Raw genomic sequence first — 23,472 nt, 5'->3', positions numbered from 1 at the left:
TTCTCTTAGGAGAAGTACTAAGTACTACATATAAAAGTAAATATATCTTAATGGGAATTGAGAGCACCTATTTCCAGCTCAATCTCAGATATTTCATGGGCCCACAGTAAGACCATTGGGACAGAAAACACAAGCACAATTCCCTTAAACTCAGACTGAAAATATATACAACAGAAGTCTCATGCTCCTAAATGGAACTAGAAATGGATCTAGTGCTCTTAAGAAGCCCTAATCACACACAGTATATAAAGTATTAAAAATTAATTTAGGAGGTGTTTTTCACCAACCCAGGTAAAGTTCCTGATAATTTTCAGCCTGCAGGCTGAATTCCTCTTATACTACCACCACCCATAGTTCTGTATTACATAAAACCTGACCCCAGTATCCACTGAAACGCTCCTTGGATGCTGGGCAGGCCAACATAACAGCAGAAATCCCCATATAATCAATGTAAGTGATGTGAGTAACATGTGAGATGTGGGGTAGGTAGCATCATGCCATGTAGCATTAAGTGGCAGCAGCAGTATGCATGACTAATCTGTGCTACAGGCTTAAAAATGACAGCCACAGAAGCTAGGAGAAAGGGCTGTAGTCTCCCACATCTATGATCTAGCTGTGGTTGTCAAACATAGCAGATTTCTTGGCATCAACATCTGTCCCTGAAGCAAGCAGCAATTACAGCATTTTGCAGCATTGTAAGCCATTCTGACAGCTATCAGCTCAGCCTGCAAAGAGATTTGATGGTCCTGGCCACACTTAGAAAAAGAAATTAGGGTTCCCCACTCTCTGCTTTGCATGGGTCACTACTCATACTAAAATTATTTCTTCCTACATAGCTCTATATACGTATTTTTCGCAAGCTACAGTTTGTTTTTGCTGAAACACAGTTTTTACAAGTCTATTGCTTCTAATGTACAGAAGCTTTGCCAGACCTAAGCAAAGAATAATAGCAAATCACTTTAGGTCATGTAAAGAAATAAAGCAGCTGACAAATGGTATGTCGGCAGGTAAGGCAAGAAAGAAATGCTCTTAGATTACCTCACAGGAATAATAAAAAATTAGACAATAAAGTGAGCATTGCTAATCTGTGTATTATTTGTTTCTGCTGCTGTGAGAGAGGCAAGGTAATTCATTTAGCTTTGAGCTTGTTGACATAGTGAGATATATCATGACAATGATACATCAGTAAACTGATCTGCCATCTTAATAAATAATAAAGCAGATTAACATTCATCATATTGCTCATGAAACCCATCCCTTTATCTGTTCATATCTAAAATATCAGATTGATGGAATCATTTAGCTAGCACCAATGTTACAGCAATAATTTCAGGAGAATCCATATTAAATAGGTTTACTGTATTCCTTCCTCTTTCTGCCACAATTAGAAAGACAACTGTTTAAGAACTCTCACAATTGTATTTTATTTGACATCAGCAATATACACTGGAGTATAATAGGAACAATTTTTTGCACAATCTTTCTTGCAAGATGGATTTATTTTCCAAATACATAGATGTTCATAATACAGGAAGGTAACAGTTAAGCTGCACAATAGCAAAACAAGTTGACAGCTATTAAACCACCTTTTAAGTTTGTTAGTATAGTCAGGTGACCAGCATTGAACATATCATTCAAATAATTTAATTAACCTCTTATTCTTCAAATCTTCCCAGCCACATTGTTCCATGCAACTAAAATGTGCACAAGAATAGTGTAAAATAATTCAACCGAAGGCTTCCCTTGCTTTGATTTCCTTTCAGTTTTTCCCCATGTATGAGCCAATACAAAGGGATAAAGATCAGAATTTGTCATGGCACAGGAACTCTTGCAACATGCATCTAGGATAACCACATATTGCAGAAGTAGTAAGTTATTGATAGAAAAGATAGGACTTTCCTCTAGGGAGTGGTTAAAAAGGCATATTTACTATGCTTGCTTTAAGTGTATATTTTCTGTATGCCACTACTTCTACAGAAAAAAAAATAAAAGTACTTCCAAAAGCTTCATCTTTTTCACTGGAAGTCTTCCTTGCAGTGTCTAAGCCTAAACCCAGATGTTTTGGTTGCAATGGACAGGGCTTCTGAGGTAAAAAAAGCCTACAGTAAAACAAAATTATCAGTAAATACCATCTTCTTTTATTTTCCTCTTTTCTTAATTTTCAGCTTTAAAATGACACAAAATATAGCAGCTTAGCAGCTCCTGCCCATTACATACAAATTTCTTTTTTTTTTTTTTTGGTTCCTCAGTTGGTACAGGTCCTAAACTTTAAATTAGCACAGAAGTTAATATCTCCTAGTCTGCTTTCAACTGTGAATTTGTGAGTAGAAAGAATGAGAGAGAGAATGTTCCTCATCATTTGTTAGATAGACTGATTTGAACAGCTCACTAAAGTGCCCCAGCAGTTTGGAATATCAGAACTGGCAGGACTGGCAGAGTGCAAGGGTGGTAGGTAAAGGTGAGGAAAAAGAGGTACCCAAGGCAACTTCTAGGTGCCTTATTTACTTACTACCAACAAGTAAATACTGCAGACTTTTAACATACTGTCTCTGCTCTGTATGCTTGCTGGTGATGCAGCACAGAGCACAAGTGGTCTGGCAGTGCTAGCAGTCATCCAGAAAATTTAGAAACACGAAAATCATTTGTCTATTCTACAACTGACCTGTATTTCAAGCAGTCAAAGTTGGGTTATGCCACTGCACTAGCACTGGATCTTGAAGCCCACCCAAAAATCCTTACATACCATAGTTTAGGTCTTCAACCCTACTCACACTGTGCCTTGCTGCTTAACTGCCAGGGCTTATCTGCCACTGGCATGGATGTACACCCTCTCCCTGCCCAGGTTCTGCTGTCCACCTGGTGATGGAGATGTGATGCATAGAGAGCCTGTGGCTAAAGGCAAGGCAGGGGAATCCCACACCATCCCAGAAACTGCTGCTCCTCACCTCAGCCACAAGGCTACGGAGCAAAGTGAGGGACAGAACTTGTACAAATCAAAACAGTGCAAAAGTAGCAGAACATGCCAAAGAGCGGGTTTAAATTGTCCATTTGGAAAGTTTAAAACAGCTAATGAACAGCCCCTAAGCCTAATTCAACTCTTATATCTTACCTCAGCCTCAGCTGTTCTTATCCAGAACTGAGATACCTTCTCCTGCTGAACAGATTGCTCCATCACTTACAAAACTAACTCAGCAAGGCCAGCACTGAATGCCCTCCTAACTGGACTGATGAACTGAACCTAAAAATTCCTAGGTCTTCCACAGTTCACCCATGGCAAAGCAGAAAGAAAACTTGGAAGTGTACAGGAAAGCTGGTTAATTGCATACTTAGTAAGATAACTGAGAATGTGAAGACCAAAGAGACTGTCTTTTTTCCACTCACATATCTTTTATCTGATTTCACTATATTTATGCATATGATAGTCAGAGAGGAAGTGAGAAGCAGCATTTTATAACCTCTCCACAGAAATTTCCTACCTTCTGTTTATATATTCTCCACATTCTCCAAAGGAGAAAAATTATAGTCCATTTATTTATGAAATGGTTACTGAATATCTCACAGAGAAGCATCTGGTTTAGCTTAACATAAAACCCACATACATTTTGCCTTACCTTTCCTAAGTGAAATGTCTACAAATATAATTCACATTTTCTGTACAGGGAAAATATTTTTGCATCTAAACTTTTAGAAGTTTTAACTAAGTATTCTCCAAATTAGAAATTTTATTTGAAAACAGAAGCTACCTCTGTGAGATAATCATAGACAGAAGTTTGCATAGAAGCATCTCCTACCTTCCTGAAGTTTGCAATGGAGATTATGATTTCCATGTGTGCAGGTGAAGAAACCTCCTTTTAAAAAAAGAAAAAAGTTTAAAAAATGAGAAGTATTCAGTTTGATTTTCTTCTTCATAATTATGCAACAAAATGGAGAAATTTGCATAACCATGCAACAAAATAGAGCACCAAAGAGAAACCTCATTTTCCCAATGTTTAAGTTACAGGAGAGATGGCAGGGGCATAAAAATTATACCTACAAAAAAGTCAGCAATGAATTTCTGTCTCTGGAAGGCCCACAAGCTGCTGGCAGGAGACTGTGGGTACTTACCAGGCAGCAGCACTAACCATCTTCTATTTCATTACCAGACCTATATTTGTCATTCCCACCACTCTTCATTCCAAAACATTCATCAGGTAGGCAAGGAGAAGACAATATTGCTTAGTGCTCCTCTGGGATGTTATGTGCTGTTTCAGTGCATATGAGCAGTGCTAATCTGAGGGAAGTTTTCACTCTGTCCTATTTTGTACTCCAAAAAAGTGTTTTCCATCCCACCCCCATTACTCCAAAGACCCTGTTGCACTACAGGATAACTTGGATGCACAGCAATAGGAAGGCATTCCAGCTGGCACCAGGAGCTACCTCACATCCTTTCAGTCTTCTAGCCGAAGCATCAGAAACCTTATGGGAGATTAACTGTGCTGATCCTCATGCAGGATTTGCAGTTGGAGTCGAATTCCACATTGCACTCAGCTTGCTCCTAAGCTGCCTATTTGGAAAAGAGTTTAGGAGGCATTTTCATAAGTGGCTTAATCCAATATAAACTCTGCTCAGCCTCTGAAAGAGGCAGTCACATTCTCCTCACCCTCTGTTTCTGACCACAGACTCCCATCTTCTCCCACATGAGCAACATAACAGCTCTCATGCACCCACAGTGGGCTACACACACACACCTTTGCTTTTTGTGGGATCTGTGCTCTGCAAGTGCCAAGTTATGGATGTACATTTTCAGCCATGGCAACTTTATATCAGGTGCAACCCACAAGCTGTAGCACTGACTGGATTATCAACAATGCTCAGCACTAAACAACCCCCATGGACTCAGGTACAAGAATGAAGTCTTCAGATTTAGTAGGAAAGCATGATACTTTAAAAAACTCTTTTTTACTGTAATGAAAGCTGTTTTCTTCAGCCACATCTCCTTTGATAACTGAATTAAATCAGAGACAGCATTCTCTCTATTTAGTCTCTTAAACATAAAGCAAGTTAAATGCTAGAATTCCAAAGTGCTTCATTACTGAAAATTAAATATATAGAGCCCCAGAAAGATTTTTTTTCAATGTTACTGTTTACATTTTTGGTTGAGAAATGTTCTAAAACAAAGGGAAACAGTAATACTTAATAAAACTCATTCTTTTTACCTTCCTGTTCTGTCTCCTAATTCTTCCTGTCTGACAATGAAAATACCATTTTCAAGAACTGCTTAAATGGAACACAAATGTTTATAATAGGACATTAGACACTTTTCTTTATTACTTTCTCATTATACTTATAATGAAGAAATAATTATTTCTAGGCTGTTTCCTGCCAGATGCAGTTCTAGTACCTCTAATAAGACATATCTTAAAATAACTGCTTGGTAGCAAGAAACCAAATTTTTCATCCATACTCATGTCTTCCCTTCTCTTCCTTTTCTCTCTCTTCAAATAACTTGATTGATTTTGGCGCTTTCAAAAATTCTGGCCTCTTTTTTTGCATTTTTTTTTTGTTTGTTTTTTTGTTTGTTTGTTTGTTCGGTTGGTTTTTTTTAGTCCATGATTTGTCATTGATATAATTCACAAAATATCCTTTTTGGAGGATAAATTACCACAGAGGGCACTGGAGGTTTGAGAAAGCCTGAGAGAGCCTCTGTTTTAATGGCAGTGGAGGTAAGAGGAGAATCCTCAGACTGTTATTTCACACCAGCATTAACCCAGCTCAAAGCATCAGTTCCAGGCCCCTCACACCCTCCTTTGTACCAAGATGGGAGCCAGATCAAACAGATCCCACTACTACCAGCCAGCCAAAAGGAAACAAGAAAATTGGGGGTTTAGCTAGGTAAGTTATTTCAGCCTGTTCCACCACAAGCACAGAAATACTTCCCCACACACAATGCAAGGCAATAAAGAAGAAGGTGAGAGTGCTACATTCAGCAGTAATATAGTTTTATGGTGGAGTCTTAAAAAAAGGTTGCAAAAAACCCATGGATTCTGTTTGTAGTCTCTCTGGTGCAGACTGCTTCAGAAGACGGCAGGACATAAACCAGTTCCAATTCAGAAGCCTTAGAATAAACATGCCCTGAGTCCTGCCTTACCCAATGTGCTTCAACAGCCCTTCAAATATGGGTTGAGTATTCAAGGCCAGGATTTTTCACCACAACAGCACTGCTTGTATTGATTTGCAAAGGCTTGCATCTATGAAACAAATATTTTAAAGGAATTGCTCAAGAACTCTGGTTATCTGAAATAGCTCAAATCTCCACCACTCATCTGGTGACAGAGAATGTTGCCACAAATTATTAAAAAATTAAATACATGTACATACAGAATCATCTATTAATGAAAAGTTCATTTGACAACCTGGTACATCCTAACAGAAAAGAAGATTTTCAAGCTTGCAAATATAAAGCATACTGTGACATTACTGTTAGTAATGAGGTTAGCTATCTCATATTTCAAAATAACTTTGAAGAAATACTTGAAGACAATCTTTACTTCTGAATCCTCCATCCTCATAGGAGTTTTACTTACCATGGAGATGAGCCATCAGCATGATGATGATGATGCAAGACAAAGCAGTACTCAACTAAATTTTTCAATGTATTGAGCTCAGAAGTACAGCTGAGTGCTTCACACTGTCAGCTGCTTCTTCTACTGAATTCCAGTTGTTTTTTTCAAGGATGAAAACATATCCACAAACAATGATTTCCTTTAGTGTTTCTTTATGTCATCAGATCATCCATAGATTGCTATGTTAGTTAACAGCAACCTGGATACAGCATTCACAAAAACACTATGCAAATGTTGACACAGCAGCAAGATGACCAGCAGGAAATAACCCAGATCTTCATGCTATTTGAACATTACTTCAGTAATACCACACTCGTCCTCCTGATCTTTTTCTTGAAAATATTATATGAAGATAATAATTTTAAAAAAACCTACCTCACATGGTGTTTTCCATCCAGAAAGGCACTCTTTCAATACAAAACTATTAGCAAGTGCATCTTGAGTTTGCCTCCTTAAAATTCAGGGAAATAAAATTATTTCAAGGGATATATGTATATATGTATTCAGGCTGCACACAGCATTAGTATTTTTAAATGCTAAAATTATGCTATTAAAAAAATATTTAGAAATTGATGTGGGTTTGTAAGGTTTTCTAAAAAAGGGAATCTCCAAGGCTTTTGTTTTGCTGCTGTTATTTTTATTTTGAAGAAGCCATCATGCTCTCAATTCCTCTTGCACAAGAAAATGAAAATAGAATTATGACCAAAAAATATAGTGAACTGCAATGGATATTAAGTGGTTTTCTTTGAAATCCTTTCCACTGGAATAATACAAAAAGCATAAGAAAGTCTAAGAGATACTTTTAGATGCAGTAAGTTATGGACTAGAACACAATGCTATTCAATTCCAAAATAAATACCTACACATTTCTAACTCATATGAAAACAAAGTATGTTTTAAAAATTCCATCAATTTTACAATAATTGCATTTTTCATTCCCTCCAGTTAACACAGAATATAACATTAGCAAAGAGAGATCTTTACAGGGTGCTCTGTACTTTGCACTACTCTCACTTGTCTGGGATGTGGCAAAAATTAACTTCCAGAGTCTGAAACTCTCACCACACTCACATTCTCCAAAATAGCTACATCTTGACTCTGAGGAGAGGCCTACAAATGAAGATTATACAAATTAACGCATATCAGACTCTTTCAAAATGGCATTTTTCCTTCCAATAAACTTTCCATTTAAAATGCACTGAAGTAAATGAAAAACACATATTGGTGTCAGTGGATATCAGTAAATTCTTAAAAAAATGTAAACTCACCTTGGAAGCCCACAGTGAAAGAAATACAAGGTCTTGGGGAAAAAAAAAAACAAACTTTAAAAAAATGCTACTGTCATTTAACTTAAATTTTTTTCCTGGATTTTTTCCCCCTGCTTTTTTGGGGGTTGGTGTTTCGTGTTTAATATTGACCTCCATAATGCTATTTGCCCCTCAGATTTTTATTGAGTATGACATTTTCTTATGCAGTTTTATTCTACCAAATATAAATGGAGGAGCTGTACTGCTTTGCTTTATTGCTTTACTCCTGTCAGAGCATGAAGGGAAGCACCTCCTTTTCTCCCCACTTGGCACTGACCTGCTGCAACTTCCTGCTGCATAACCCTGCAGCTCTGTAAGACTTCTGCAACTTTGATCACCCTTAGCTTGATCTATATCATCATCAGATGTTATACTAAACCTAGGCTCCTCACAACTACAGCTGCTTTATTTCTGATCTATTATTCAATACTAGGATTAAAGAAAACCAGGGGTGAGTTTTTGTCAGCTGTCTGTATTGCAATTCGTAACTATGCTAGCCACACAAACCATTTCTATTTTAGTGACGTCAAGCCCTATTGGCAAGTCCCAGGAAGACAAGGTACAACTCACCAAAATTTCTTTCCTCCTTAGTCATCTAAGTCAAGTAAAAGTTTTAAAAAGTGTGCGAAGTCCATGATCTACTGTGCTATCCAAACAGACTTCTTGGCAGTTTTTGGGATTTTGGATGCATAGTGTGCACACTGAAAGAGGTTCTCCTAAGAAATATTTAGTACGTGTGGGAAAATGTCCCAGATGGCAAGTATGTGTCTCTTACAAAGCCTGTGTGTCATTTCTTCCATTCTGGCCTTCCCTACACTTCCAACAGCACAAGGAATATGAGAAGTTAGGCTTTGGATAAATTGGATAAATAGATACTGCATACCCTGACATTCTCATATACATTCTCATGTGGCATACAGACAGTGAGCTACAGCATTAAGGTACATTGAAGCCAAATGACATACAGGATGTACACAATACAATGGAAGAACATGGAATTCTGGGCATATCAAAAAGCTCACTTAATTCAAATGTTTGTAGAAATACTGGTTAAATCATATTAAATACATTTACTTGGTTTCTCCATTTCTTTGTAAGGTCTATTCTGAATGACGAATATGATGAGATGCCAAAGGCTACACTTGGATACCCTGTAATCAATAAAACTTAGCTCCTCTTAACAGAAAAGCTCTAATCACATTCCTTATTAAACTATTTACCTCTTTCATTCAATTATCATCTGGTTTACTTGCCTGATCAAAGGGTAATGTAGAGCGGATAACTAAACAGCATAAAAAGTCTACTTTTTTCCCCCTTCAAAGACACACAGGAGAAGAAATGCACTACCTGCATCCATTTGATGGAGGCAAATCCATTTTAATAGAAGAAAAACAGATGCCAGTACTGGAATTCCAGAATTCCAGAGCTGGTGAGCTCTAAGAGTTCAGGTCACCTTGAAGGGCTGGAGATCTACGTTTGCCACCTTTCTCATCTTCAATATTTTCACAATTGCAGTGAAATCTGTTGATAGTGGTATAGTATAACATACCACTATATATAATATATAATAGTGGTATGGAGCCAACAGTATAGGGGCTCACAATTGACTACAAACCACACTTCAGTTCCTGTGAAGGCAGTCTACCTGTACCAAATTTTAACTGTTTTTCTCAAATGACTGCATTAGTGGTCAGGGCTGCATCACTGGAATCTGTGGGAGTTTTCCTGCTGGTAATAATGTCTCTAAGGAAATGTCAGTGGAGAACTACTTCTATTTCCTTGTAAGATGTGAAATACTTGAAGTGTTTGATTAGTTTCAAACCACTATAATACTGTCAAAAAAAGATTGTTCAACAAATCCAATAGAAAAAAAAAAGAACAAAAACTAAAAATATAGCTCCCATAGAGTTCACCTCACCGAAGCTCATGTCTAATAAGCTATTTGGTCACTGAAATGACAACTGCAATGTTCTCCCTTAGGATTTTAGTTAGCAGTTTTGAACATTTGGGCTGCTATATTTAGCATATTCCTCTTTTTGTGCTTTCAAGTTATGGTGTCACTTGAGTATATTGCAGGCTCTTTGTTGTTTTACTGTTTCTGATCAGGTAGGGAGATTAAAAATAATGAAGAACAACTGTTAACAATAAACTCCTATTTACATTGTCCACATGTACTTTGGAAAGTTAATTATAGCAATTTCTTCATATGCTTCAATATAAAAATGTAGTAAAGTTCAATAAATTAGTCTTAGACTCGTAATGATTTTTTTTTTAATGTACTTCATTTTGAATTAGGCATGGAAGTGTTGGAAGGTACTTCAGAAATACACTGGCAGATTTAAAATAGGTAACTTTTTCTGTGGTATCATTAAAATTTTCTCCCAAAAGGGAAGCATAGAAATAAATATTTGGAATTTATTATTTTAGCAATCCTTTTTCCTCCTTATAAGTCTTTAAAATTAAACAGAAACTACAAGTGAATTCAAGCAGCACATTAGGTCAATGTTAGGCTGAACTAGTGTTGATCCCACTGAACAATGCACTAGGAAAAGCTGATTATAAAATCAGTATACAGGCATGGGTGGAAGGAATAGACAACTGTTTCTAATTAATTGTTTAAAGCTCTGCCTGTGAGAAAACATCCTTGGTTTTCATCACAGAGGAAAGCAAAGAGTAATTTCAGTAATTTCTGGTGCAAATACTGAGTTCTCCACACAGCAGGTCACCGTTCTTCATGCTAGAAGTATTTTATCATTTGCACAATTATAATCAATAATTGCTAGTGGTTTAGCTTTGTTTATTCTGGCTAATCCAAATAAATAATCTCTTGCATACTATCTTCTATTTTAACAATTTGTAACAACGTGACCTAATTAGAGAGGAAATGGCTACAGCAACTAGCAGGACATCCAAAGATACAAACTACTGCAGTTAGACATCTTGCACAGGTGCCCCATTTCCAGTTCTGTGTTAGCCACATAATGTTTTTCTAACAAGTGCTGTAATCTCAGGCATCTTCTAGATGTAAAAGATGAAAAAAGAAAGAACCATTCCTGGTCTTTTGAGAGCATCCCTAAAGTAAAAGAAAGACTAAGGTAACTGTTTATATCACTCCATTATAATAAAGTTATGTAAGACATTCTCACTACAATCTATCATCTACAGTTCATTATTACACATGAAAGAACCATCTGGGATCCATATTGCACACTGTAGTATCTCTTCCCAGGTATCTCCCACGTTCTATAGGTTAAAGGTCAGAATCTCAGCCATGAGCTGGCTAAAAGGCTTGGAGAGACAGAGGCACGGTCATAGTTTCACCATTTTGGGGTCTTTTTACCCTGACTCTTGTCCCAGCATAGTCTACGGCAGTCTTACGAATGCCTTCTGTTGCCAGTAGCTTGTTGTCTCCGTAAGTCCCTCGGTCATTATCTGGGCACAGAACCACTCAGCACTCACCTGATCTGCCCTGCAGCATAAGGCTTTGACAATAGGCTACCAACCTGCTACTCCATCAAATGAAGCTAAAGATTAGTCCAGATCTTTTAAAGGCACAGCCAGATCATAGCTGAGAAGTTGGCCTTTGATTTTCAGTTCTCACCTGCACAGAAACACTAACCATTTGCCAAGCCAGACAGACCTGTGCAAACATTTCTTGTACTTATTGGCAATATGTTTTCTACCCATTCTAGTGAAAATAACATTTATGATCAGGATTTCTATCAGGTTTAACTATTCAATTCTTTAATAATGTTGCCTGCTTGCATACTGCAACTTGGTAAGAAAAGCATCTATCTATGCCACAGTTTAAAATAAACAAATGGATGATAAATTAACTTTTTTAGCCTGGGATCCACCTAGAAAGTTTACCTTCTTATTTGTATCACAGCAGTCCTTCTCAAAAACGGTGTCTTTCATTCACTCAGTGACATGTCACACTCATCTACGCAAAATGGGGTGCTTTTTTGACTAATTTTGAAGTCACTTTTAAAACTGTGTTGAAAATTTAACTTGACACAAACATTACATAAAGAGGGGCGGGGAGGGGGGCAGGTAATGGAATATGTGTTTAAAGGAAATCAGGACTGCAACTGAAAATTATGGGGAAAAGAACCCAAAAACAAACCAAAACCCAAACCCCAAAGCATCCAAAGAAAAAGTAAAGAAATCAAATGAAAAGTTGAACATTGTGGTCTGGTCCTCATCTACTACAATTGATGTAATTTAGGAATAAATCCACTAAAGTTGGTCAGCAAGGTCAAAGAAGAACCGCCCACTTAAGGTCACCTTTCCCAAAAAGAAAATCCAATTTTGAGGATTACATCAGATTTCAGATTTTACAAGGTTCATTCATTCTTAGTTTGTTGTGAGAATTTCCCAGGTTACAATGCAAAATAATGCTTAGTAAAAATATACGGAGCTCTACAACTCCTTTGCATAACTTTCCTGGAGTTGCACTCTCCCAGGCCGGACTCTCTTCCTTTTTGCCGCTATTGGTTTTCTTCCCCCCATTCTGTCAATTTTAATCTAGCAGGGAAAGTCCTTTTCTAACAAGCACTGTCAAAATATTCAAGACATAGACCTCACACTCAGAGAATGCAGTGCTGTGTCCAGATAGCAGTGCTGGGTGCCTCATTTGTAATTGCCAACATGCATATTCCTAGCAGTCAGATGTGTTCCACTGCACAGCTGTGCACCTCTGCCTCTGATTTTTTTCCAGGTGCATGTTCCTCCCAAATGCAAGTTCTGTGCAGCCAAAACAGTTTGTCTCAAGCAAGTGTTGGTTCATTGCTAGTTGAAGGGAGGAAGACCCATTACTGTTACCCACTACTCTGTTAAGAGTTAACTAACTATCCCCAATAACTCCAGCCTTTAGAATGGGAGAGTAGCACACAGCTTTTATAAATAAGAATTACTGACCTTTTTTAATAGTTTCAAAAGAAGAAACTCTGCATCAAATGTGAGTATAATTTAGGAACTACTACATAGCAGCAAAACTACATTAGACTTTCCGATTTTTCCATGGTATCCTTGGATAGATACACCACCCAGTAGACCATGTTAAATGCTCCGAAGGTAACAGGAAATAAAATGCGTGCATATTTGTCTATCTTACTCGTGCCAGAGTGGGAGGCGGGGGGAGGAGGTGGTGTGACAGCAGATGGCTTTGCAGATGCTCCTAATGTATTAGGTGTGGTGGTCTGAATCTGCTCCAGTCTAGATCCAAGCAAGTGCTGAATGGAAGGGGATCCAGCTGTGGCATGCTGGGATACAAATCCAGTTAAAATTGGGGTAGAGGGAGGAGCTGGAGGGGTAGCTCTTGCAGAAGATAATGTCTCCGATGCGTTGATTCGTGTGAAAGGGTTGGGACTTGATGCCGCAAGGGAGTGGGGTGTAATGTCAGAAGACCCCTGAGCTACAGAGGAAGGCTGGACAGAGCTGTGCCTTGTGTCAATTCGGCTCCCACCATCAGCTTCAGACTGAACTGTGGCATTCGTTCTTTTCCTCACATTTGAATTGGCATCTGTATTCTGCAAAGTTACCAAAAAATACTTGTCAATCTTAAAATAAACACTCAAACAAAAACAATGGAAACTATAATCAAACAGTATCCGAGTAATACTCACAAATGTAACCAGTAGCTTGATCCTGAAGAACAAAGATATCAAAAACTCATGAAAATAGATTTAATAGCATATAAACTGACAAACAAGATTTCCTTTTACCTGTGTCTGGAATACCAGAGTGAAGACATGAAGCTAAGGATTCTTAGGTTAGAGTCAGCTTTTTCCAGCTCAAGCTCCAAACAAGATTCTCTAATGTCTACCTATTTCTCTGATGACATAAAAACATTCTAGATGCAACTTACCAGCCATGAAGTTTTACTTATGCTTTATATGTCTAGAAAAGTAACTACCATATACTAGGAACTCTAGTTTTCTACAGAAGAGGCTGTTACAATGCAAGTATTCATCAAACCAAGTCATCGCATTGCTTGTCTTTCAGAAAAAGAGTCAGTGCTTTTTCACATCAACCATAGGCTATAAATTCACCAGGCATAACTGAACCAGGGAATAAATTAGTCTTTCATCAACTACTCCTCTCCATTCATTAAGCAAGAGAAGTGGTGAATTCTCCATCACTCAGTGTCTTCAGGTAAGTCTGGATGTCTTTCTGAAAGATATTCTTCAACCAAATAGTACTTATTAGGCTGCATGAGAAACTGAAATACAGATAAGGAAGTACAGGAATACAAAATCTATCAGAGTTTAATATTCTTCTGACTTTTGGGAGTGGGAATTGGTGTCTGCCTTTCTTCTCTGCACTTAAGAGGAAGACTAACATGTCCTGAACTTCCTTCTGGAAAGGTATCTGAAGAATTCTGCCCTGTACCTAAATATGATGCAAAACATAAAATGCTTTAGATATAATATGTAAATATTCTTATATAATAGAACATTAGAATTCTTCTAATTACGAAACTAACTGCTTTCCAGAAGACAAAGACTTGAGGACAGGGTACATAGGTCTAAGTACAGACAGGATGAAACAACCACTTGTTATATATAAAAAATCCTATGTTTTATGCGCCTCTGATGATACCACTCCCAAGTATTGCCCTGCACCATACCAACTGTGTCTTTGGCTCCCCTTCCCTCCAGCCTTCCCAGAGAGCCCTGACAAAGCTCAAAGCACAAATCAAAGGGAGAGAAAGCAGGCCATGATATCTTTCCTCCTTTGTCCAACAGCAGTTCTCTCCAGCCACGTGACAAAGCAGTAACAGAACGAGTTAGGGGTTATTCAAGGTACTAGTAGTACCTTGAGTAGTGACAAGGCACTATGTCTGCCTGTTGTGCTTAACTGTTCTGCTCAAAGAAACAGAGAAATTGAAGCTGAAAAGAAATCTAAAAAAATAATTTTTTAAAAAAATCAAATCACTTGATAGTATTCACATCATGACCAGAATGTTGGTCCCTAATCCTGTTAATTGCAGTACAAATCTGTCACTGGCAATACTGTTGGCCTGAATTTATCTGAAACTGTCACAGCTTTATGCCTGTTCATGGTTGATATATTTGCCAGCTCACAGTTGATATATCAAAGAATCCCTCTTAAATTTCAGTTTTCCTTCCTCCATAGAAGGATGTCAATCCCTTTTATTTATTATTCTGTATCCGCAATCCAAAGGAGCAGAGGACTGGAAGAAACACCAGAAGAAACTGGTATTTCCCGAAAGAAACACTAATTTTACTGTTTGATAGAGAAGCCTGAGTCACTCTTTGGGAAGTGCAGAAGTACACAATTGTGCAAACTGGATATTTTCATACTAGGGTTGCCAATGACCCAGAAATAGTAAAGCCATTTTCAAGACTGCTAAATTGAAATTATAAAGTACAATCAGGACGGGGGTACATTTACTAGAGACTTGGTAATACCTGATGGAGTGTAACTTGAAGGCTTGCAAAGCCCAGCAGATGGAAGTCATCAATATTCAAAAACAACAAAACAAAACAACAAAAACAACAAAACAACATCTCTGTGCCATGGAGAAGCTGGAATTAGTCAATGCGAGGTGGTGAGTTTTATCTTCTACATGCAGATCCTTGGACAACCTGGCTTTGCTCAAGTATGTGTCACCCACTGTAAAGCTCTCAAGAAGTGCCTGGGAAGCAAAAATCCATGGGCTGGGACAGGAGTGGCAAAGTAAATCTGCACTGGAACCAAGACAGGTCTCAGTTCCTTCCTGTTCTCTTCCTACATTAGACAAGCAGCTTAGAAGTGCTGCTGCTGGAGAATAGAATTACCACATCTTCAGTCACTCCACATGCAACCATAAAGAATAGTCCAAAGAGTAAAACAATAAATTAGATGCAATTAATCTACAGAGGCACCATTTTATGTTTTTTCTCACTTGTACTGTCACCTGTTTTCAATGATCACCTCCTTTTGTACACCATCACAGACAGACACAGGTAAGACAGACAGGTAACTATCAGGCTCCTCACATTCCTGTCATCTCCATTTCTTTTGTAGGAACTTGTTTCCATCAATATATTTGCATAATACCTCATCTCCCCCTCCCCTTCAACTGTCATCTAAATGACCAAATCAGACCTGTTGCAATTGGATTCACTACTTATTTTCCATTAAAGTCCCTATTCTAGAATAAAATTATCTATATTATTTCAAATGGCCAAAATGTGCATCTGTGTAAAAGACTGCTGTGCACTAGCTTTCTTGTTACTGACACAGAGAACTTCCAATACTTTAGAAATCTTAAGTTTAGAGAGAAACACCATTTTTTCATAACATACACATAAATGTACACATAAAGCCTAAATACATAACATCGTAAGATCAAAAAATAACACAGCATAAGAAGCATCAAAAATATGAGTACATTTTTAGTTAATTCTCTGGAAACCACCTTCCAGTCATTCAGAGCATGGAAAACAGAAATGGCATTTCTAACAGGCTCTGCAGATACAGAAACCCTGTTGTTCTTGCACAATGTCATTGCAATAGTTTGGATTTGTGTTCTTGAGTAGAATCTTGTTATTGAAAGATACTGAAACAACCACACTCCATGGAGCACCCAGATCCATGCCCTGTCAAAGCTGACCAGAATGCACTCTCCTTGCCAGGGTGGCCTCACCAGCACACTGACCATCACGTCCCCTCATTTATCCTTTCCTTGCATTTCTTTTACTCAAGATAATATCATGGCAATAGCTCATTCTCCTCATTCAAAGCACTCGGGTATTCCTCCTTGTTGAGTTGTCCAGTTGAAAGCTTTCTAGCAAAAATTCTTATTACTGGTTTTATACATAGGGCCCTTATATATTTCTCTATTCAACATGGCAAAGATAACTCCTTCCTACATTAGTCTATTTCTCCTCTGTGCAGAAGCTATCTCACAACTCTACATCATCTGAAGATCAGTGACAAAGTCACTAATAAAAATATAGAACAAGCCTGATTCTGTGGCAAGCCTTAATGAACCAAATTCTGTTGCAAAACATAGTAAAATACAACACTCATTTTTCATTAGGAAAACATTTCACAGTGATTCCAGTTATGGTATAGTTATGGTATATACCCCTAGTAAAAGGATAATGCAATAATGACAGTTTGACCAACAAAATTATAAACATACGCAAAGCACCTGTTACCTCCCAAAATTACTTCACTTTATCTTTTTAAAAACAACAGCAAGAAACACAAAACTACTGCCTTTTAGTTTGGAAGCACTGACTAGGTTTGCAGGGCAAGGTTTGCATGACAGAGGGGCCACAGGGGCAGCTTCTCTGAGAAGTTGCCAGAAACTTCCCCTGTGTGTGACAAACACATCTGCAGCCCATGGAGATCCTCTCACCAGAGGAGTGTGGAGCAGCTTGTTTTTGGAGGACTGTACTCCATGGAAGGGACCCACACTGGAGCAGCTCATGACAAACATTCAGAGCCTGGGAAGGACTCACATTGGACAAGTTCATGGAGGACTGTCTCCCCCAGGAGGGGCCTCACACTGGAGCAAGACAAGAGTTAGAAGATTCTTCTTCCTGAGGAAGAATGAGTGGCAGAGATAACTTGTAATGAACTGACTGTAACTACCATTCCTTATCCCCCTGAACCACTGTAGGGCATGAGATTAATTCAGGAGTAAAATTAAACACAGAAAGAAGGCTGCAGGGAAGATGTTTTAAGATTTAGCTTTTATTTTCTCATTACCCTACTCTGCTTTGACTAGTAATAAATTAAACCAATTTTCCCCAAGTCAAGTCTGTTTTGCCCATGATGTTAATTGGTGAGTGATCTCTCCCTGTCCTTATCTTGACCCATCAGCCTTTTGTTATATTTTCTCTACCCTGTGCAGTTTAGAGAGGAGTGATAGAGCAGCTTTGGTGGGCACCTGGTGTGCAGCCAAAGGTCAACCCATCACAGGCAGAAAAATAAGAAAAACAACACGAAAATCAAATAGAAGCCAAATGAAAATGCAAGCCAAGAAAGGAAGGGATTATCCAAGTAAGGATTATTTTATGAGGGCAAATCAGGAAACCACTCAATTGTCCTGAGCCAACAGGACTACCGTGCTAGTCCAGACGGGGCTCCACAGGAAATACTGAGTGCACATTTTTCACATTCTCACTCTGGATTGAGAAAGGTTCTGATTTTCTGGAGGCATTTCAGTAAGACTTTTGGGAGACATTTAAAATTGTGTAGCTCAGGAATGCAAAACAGGAGCCTGGAAACTACCGTAACACCCAGTCTATTACACCATGCAGCACCAGGCTTAATAGATCTGATAAAGATTGTCTGTCTATAAAAACAAGAAATTCTGCTTAGGCAAATGAAGCCTCACCTTTCCTTTGAAACAGCCTATTGATCTGATAGGTGAAACCAATTGGTCCAACCAATTCCACACACACCAGAAACTCTGATCTAAACCACCACCAAATCAGAAGTTTAAAGAACTTTGCTCTGATATATCCTCCTTCAAGAGGAAATCTTCTTGCTATAGATCCTTTTGGGAGAATTCAGCCTCTAAACCTTTACTGACAGAAATAGTATGGATGAATTTCAAAATTTTGGGTGATATGAGTGCACAATTCCTGTCTGTGCATAAACAAAGCTCTCAAAAGCTCAGAGAATACATATATTGTCCTAATTGTATGACGTCTTCATTGGTTAAATCTCTATGGTCGGCTGGAATACACTAATGCCTATTTTATTTTTAACAGCCAAGATCAACAAGAGTGAAACTAAATTCCAGCCTTGATGGGAGTTCAAACGTTTATCACCAAAATTTTGATCATGCCAGAGGTACACAGGTGAGTGTAGTAAAGCCAAGGAATTGACCAAATATGGGAAAATGTGGACTACAGTCTTTTTCAGAAGAGATTGATAGTTACTCCTCCTTTCTATCCAAATGAATATTTCCTTAGTAAATACAAAAAAAAAAAAAAAAAGGAAACAAAACAAAAAATGTGTTCAGTAAAACAGGTTTAGAAAATTCCCATCCTAGGCATAAGTATACTTCACTGAGGAGGAAGGAAGCTGTAGGATAGGACAGGAGGTTCAGATTCAGTCAGACGAGTTTTGTCACATTGCGCACAATATGCAAAAAAGATTTTTGAAGTATTTACTGTTTTAAAAGGCATAGAAATTTTGCTTTAATTTAAATTAGTACATGCTATTTCTCATGTGTTTTATCTTTAAAAGAACTAAATCAGGGAAAGAACCATTGCATACAAATTCTTCCTATGTGTAATGTCCCAATGCAAGATGCCCTTTTGCTAGTACTAGAACAGCAATTCCATTCCATTTGGCATGAAGCTAGGACATCTAAACCAACCTCCTTACAAGAGTGTGTAAAATGTGGTAATTAATGCTGTATCCTTCCCCTGACCAGTGGGGTTACTTCACATGAATAATACAATTACACATGAATAATACAATTAAAGATGCTGTTAGTATAGTTCACGATAAATCTATACAATTTATTGTTAAATACTGTGGCAGATTTGTGGAGTAAGTTCAACGGTCAGTTTCTATGACAAAATGTATAGAACAAACAAAAAAACCTCTACAATAAATCTATTGCCAAAAATCAACTCACACATCATTTGCTTTTCCATTTAAGCTCAACTTTGATGGATACTACTGTTTACTACAGCACTAAAAGGATGCACAAATATGAGTCGATCTAAATTCTTCAATATTTAACATGGTTTGTACACCATAAACAGCTGCTCACATAATGTGGAAATTCTGAAACTATTCTGAAGTCTATGTAAGCCTCAACTTGAGCCAAAAAAATAAAGTACTGGATTGTTTTGTATGTATTACCAGTTTTTGACAAGCAAGGCAATTTTGCACTTCAATGAAGTCAAGATTGCAAATTTAGCATGAAGTGAAGTAGCATGCAGCAGCTGAGCTGAGGTTCAAGGGAAGGGGTTCATCAGCACAGCAATATGCAGTACTGAACTGACAAACTTAGTCATCTTGTTACAGAACAAAGAGAGCTGGTAACAACCACACTGCATATTTCCTATGATAAGGCCAACCTAGAATCTGTAAAACAAACAAGAACATAATTTAAAAGTCACAAGCCAAGTCCTGGGGAGAATGCAGCAATGATAAAAGTGATTACCAGGACATCAGGGAACTTAATCCTTAGGACTGTATTTAAAAACAAAAGCAGTGAGAACACTGCAAGCTGTGAGAAATTCTTGTCTTGGTACAGCATTGTACAGTCAGCTGTTCCACGCAACTCAAGAACATCTTTCCGTAGCCTGTTAGTGCTCTACATAGCAGCTTTAAATCAGTCTCCGTAATTTTAAATTTCTTCAGTTTTTATGATGGACACATCCTTTTGAGATGTGAATCTAAAATAAGTAGCCCCTACTGCCTGAGCTAACAGAGTATTAGTAGTGCTCAGCATGGAAAATCCCCTTCTTAGGACCTCTGATCACTAGGAAGCACAGCCATCATCAACGCCAGAAAAACAGGTGCACATTAAAACTAGAACATGTATTGGAAACATAACTCAAATGTAATCTTCCTCAGGACTCCTTGGAAAACAGCTCAGCAGTTGTGGAGCTGGATATACAGACACTTCTGAAGACCTGTGTCAGGCTCTCCCTGTGACAGAACTTCACAGCATCACTGTGCAAGATCCCAGGGCTGCTTTTCCACTTTGTTTACTCAAGTGGAGAGCTCACTTCTGCAGGTCAATACATTTTCTAGTCCACAACAGATCTTTGCCACAGGATATCATTAAAATTGTATCTCTCTGGGACTGAGGTAGCATAATACTTAAAGCAGCAGCTTCTCTTTTCCCAGGGATAAATGCACAGCAGAATTTACAAGTCACAACACCACCATCTGGTACCAGTTCTAGTGGGAGAGAGAGCTAACACTTTGACATCCAGCAAGCAGCTGTCAAAGCTGGAGAGAAATGCCCCGGGTAGGATCACAGCCTAAATTACATGCTTTTGCAGAAAGAGCCACCCAACTGTATCCAGTTCTGAGCTCTTTCCTGAGGTGAGACAGCTAAGTCACACTGTAAAAAGACACAAGAAGATTCTGTCCTCCTCTACTGTAACTCAGCAATCAGGAAGGGAACATGGGTTTGGTGATAGGAGACCACTTCCCAAATCTGCCCTGACTGTCATAGGGCTATCAATAGAGGTTTTCCTCATCTCAAACGTTTCCCCACCAGGCCACTGGATATTCTAGAACAAGTATAGTAATTTCACAATTATAAGCCGCACTGAGTATAAGCCGCACTTCCGGGTGCCAGCAACTTTTTGGTTTTTTGTCCTTATACAAGCCGCACCTGATTATAAGCCGCACGTTACAATACAGAGTGTGATAAAAGGTATCTATTCTATCATCATCTGTTGAGGGTGGGGGCAGTGATCCTTATCTCAATGGCAGATATTCTGCTAATGGGCCATCCATTGAAACCAGGCAGGGCATTGTTCTTTATCTTTTCACAACTCATCCTTCCTCCAGCGAGTCATTTTCTGCTAATGGACCATTGAGTCCCACTGTGTGACTGATAAAATTACTGCATCCCATTGGAAGTTGCTCCAGCCAGGGGGAAGAGCCCAACATTTCTTACCAAGATAAAAACAGAGGTTTTGGGACACTAAGGTTGCCCCTTTCTCCACTGGACTCCAGTGGAAAACTGGATTTCTCCACATCACCACTGGACCTCCGGAGGGAAACTGCACCTTGTACAGGAGCACTGCTCCAACTGAACCACATCTGTCACCACAAGAGGACTGCAACCACCATTTAATGGGACTGCTACCAACACCCTGCCTGACGGGGTATCAGGTTGTACTCTGACTCTGTCAGGGTTTGGAGTTTGTTTCTTTTAGTACTGTATTTCTATTTTAATTTCCCTAGTAAAGAACTGTTATTCCTAATTCCCACATCTTAGCCTGAAAGCCCCTTGATTTCAAAATTATAATAATTTGGAGGGAGGGGGTTTACATTCTCCATTTCAAAGAGAGGCTCCTGCCTATCTCAGCAGACACCTGTCCTCCAAACTAAAACAGTAACTTTTTGTTCTTTGTCCATATATAAGCCGCACCTGATTATAAGCCACACTTCCGGGTTAGGACCAAAATCTTAGTCAAAATGGTGCGGCTTATAATTGTGAAATTACTGTAATCATCCCTCCTTGCCAGAGATGTTGCTTGCTCCACATTTCAATCTTGCCCTCCCATTGCACTGCATGCACAGACAAGCTGGCTCCAAAACCAACTCTTCTCCTTCTCCATAGCTCCATATAAAGTATTTCACATAACAAGAGCAGCTTCAATAGAACTTAACATGTCAAGGACTACCTAGCAGTCTGGTTACTAATCTAATTCTCCAGTATTGAAAACTTGAGGACACAAGTCTGCTCAGACTCCCATTTGGGATTTGTGGGAGGCTATAACTGATAGGCATGCTGGTCACTGAGTTGAAACAGGGTAGGAATCTACCTAAGATGCATGGCAAACACTTAGAAAGCAGCAAGTCAGTTCTGTATATGCCTACCCAGGAAATCTAGTAATTAAGCATTTCAGGTGTCTAATCACCATTTTGCATACTTCATCTCCCTAAGTAAAAAATGAAATCCAAACACAAAACCAACCAGTCAAAAAAAATTCATGAAAAGAGTACCACAATCAAGGCAGTTTTAAAATGTCAAGGAATTTAAATTGTTTATTAGAATAATCAGGATGTAACAATGAGGTATTAGTAAAATGAAATAAAAAATGAATGGTCAATAAACATCTTTATGCTTTTCTGTTAATTTTCCAAGGATACAATTAGTGTCTCTCATGACAGCACTACTAAAACTTCATTGACACACAGGTAAATTAATATATAGGAGAGTCAGTAATGTATTATATGAGAGCATGGGCTTCCCAAACTGGGAGAACCCAATTAATCTAAGCAAAAAATCATGCAAAAAATGGAAGGCTTAGAGCAACCAAAGACTGACATCACTTAGTATTTAAGTACAACAACAAAATTGTTTGGATGGTAATTTAGTAATATTTTACTATTAAAATCTACCATAGTGGTTTTTATCCTTACTAATCCTTCCTAGGAAAACAGTCTGTTCTTCTGGGAGGACATTGTATAGCCTGCCAAATTCACACTATTTGACATTTATCAGGAAAGCAGCGTGTTGTCATCAGTGTAAATAATGCTGCTTGTCCCAAATCCCACTGATTCACCATATTGACCTGCTGCGAGCAAAACCAAAACTTGGAGGAGAAATCTACCCTGTTTTACTACTGTGTTGCAGAGCCAGTCAATCAGAATTTTACTGGAATAATACTAGAGATCTTGGGTTGTCTTATAGAGCCCTGGAATACGACCAAGTAAAAGTTCCACCTGTCACAAAACACAATAGCTCTAGTAGTGCAGAGAGCAGTGAAAATTATTTGGAAAGAATAAACAAAGAGGAGATAAGTTACAAAAGCCAGTCCACTATCCACTCTGCTCATTCTGCCATCTGAATCATGAGATGGGAGGGGAAAAGGGGCAAGAAG

At 38.4% G+C, this 23,472-nt stretch overlaps 1 protein-coding gene across 2 annotated transcripts in view; it reads right to left on the bottom strand.

Moving 5' to 3' along the window:
- Positions 1-1,399: 1,399 nt before the first annotated feature.
- Positions 1,400-23,472, bottom strand: part of GABRA4 (gamma-aminobutyric acid type A receptor subunit alpha4) — a 51,705-nt gene continuing 29,632 nt past the window's right edge. For both annotated transcript variants that reach the window (XM_033061328.1, XM_033061329.1), the window contains one exon: positions 1,400-13,440. In XM_033061328.1, the coding sequence (XP_032917219.1) occupies positions 12,907-13,440 (534 nt within the window). In that variant the 3' untranslated portion in view covers positions 1,400-12,906. The remainder of the gene's footprint in view (positions 13,441-23,472) is intronic.

The sequence above is a fragment of the Catharus ustulatus genome, chromosome 5 (genome assembly GCF_009819885.2).
Source record: "Catharus ustulatus isolate bCatUst1 chromosome 5, bCatUst1.pri.v2, whole genome shotgun sequence".
NCBI classification, from domain to species: Eukaryota; Metazoa; Chordata; class Aves; order Passeriformes; family Turdidae; genus Catharus; species Catharus ustulatus.
This window is presented reverse-complemented; position numbering and strand designations above follow the sequence as displayed.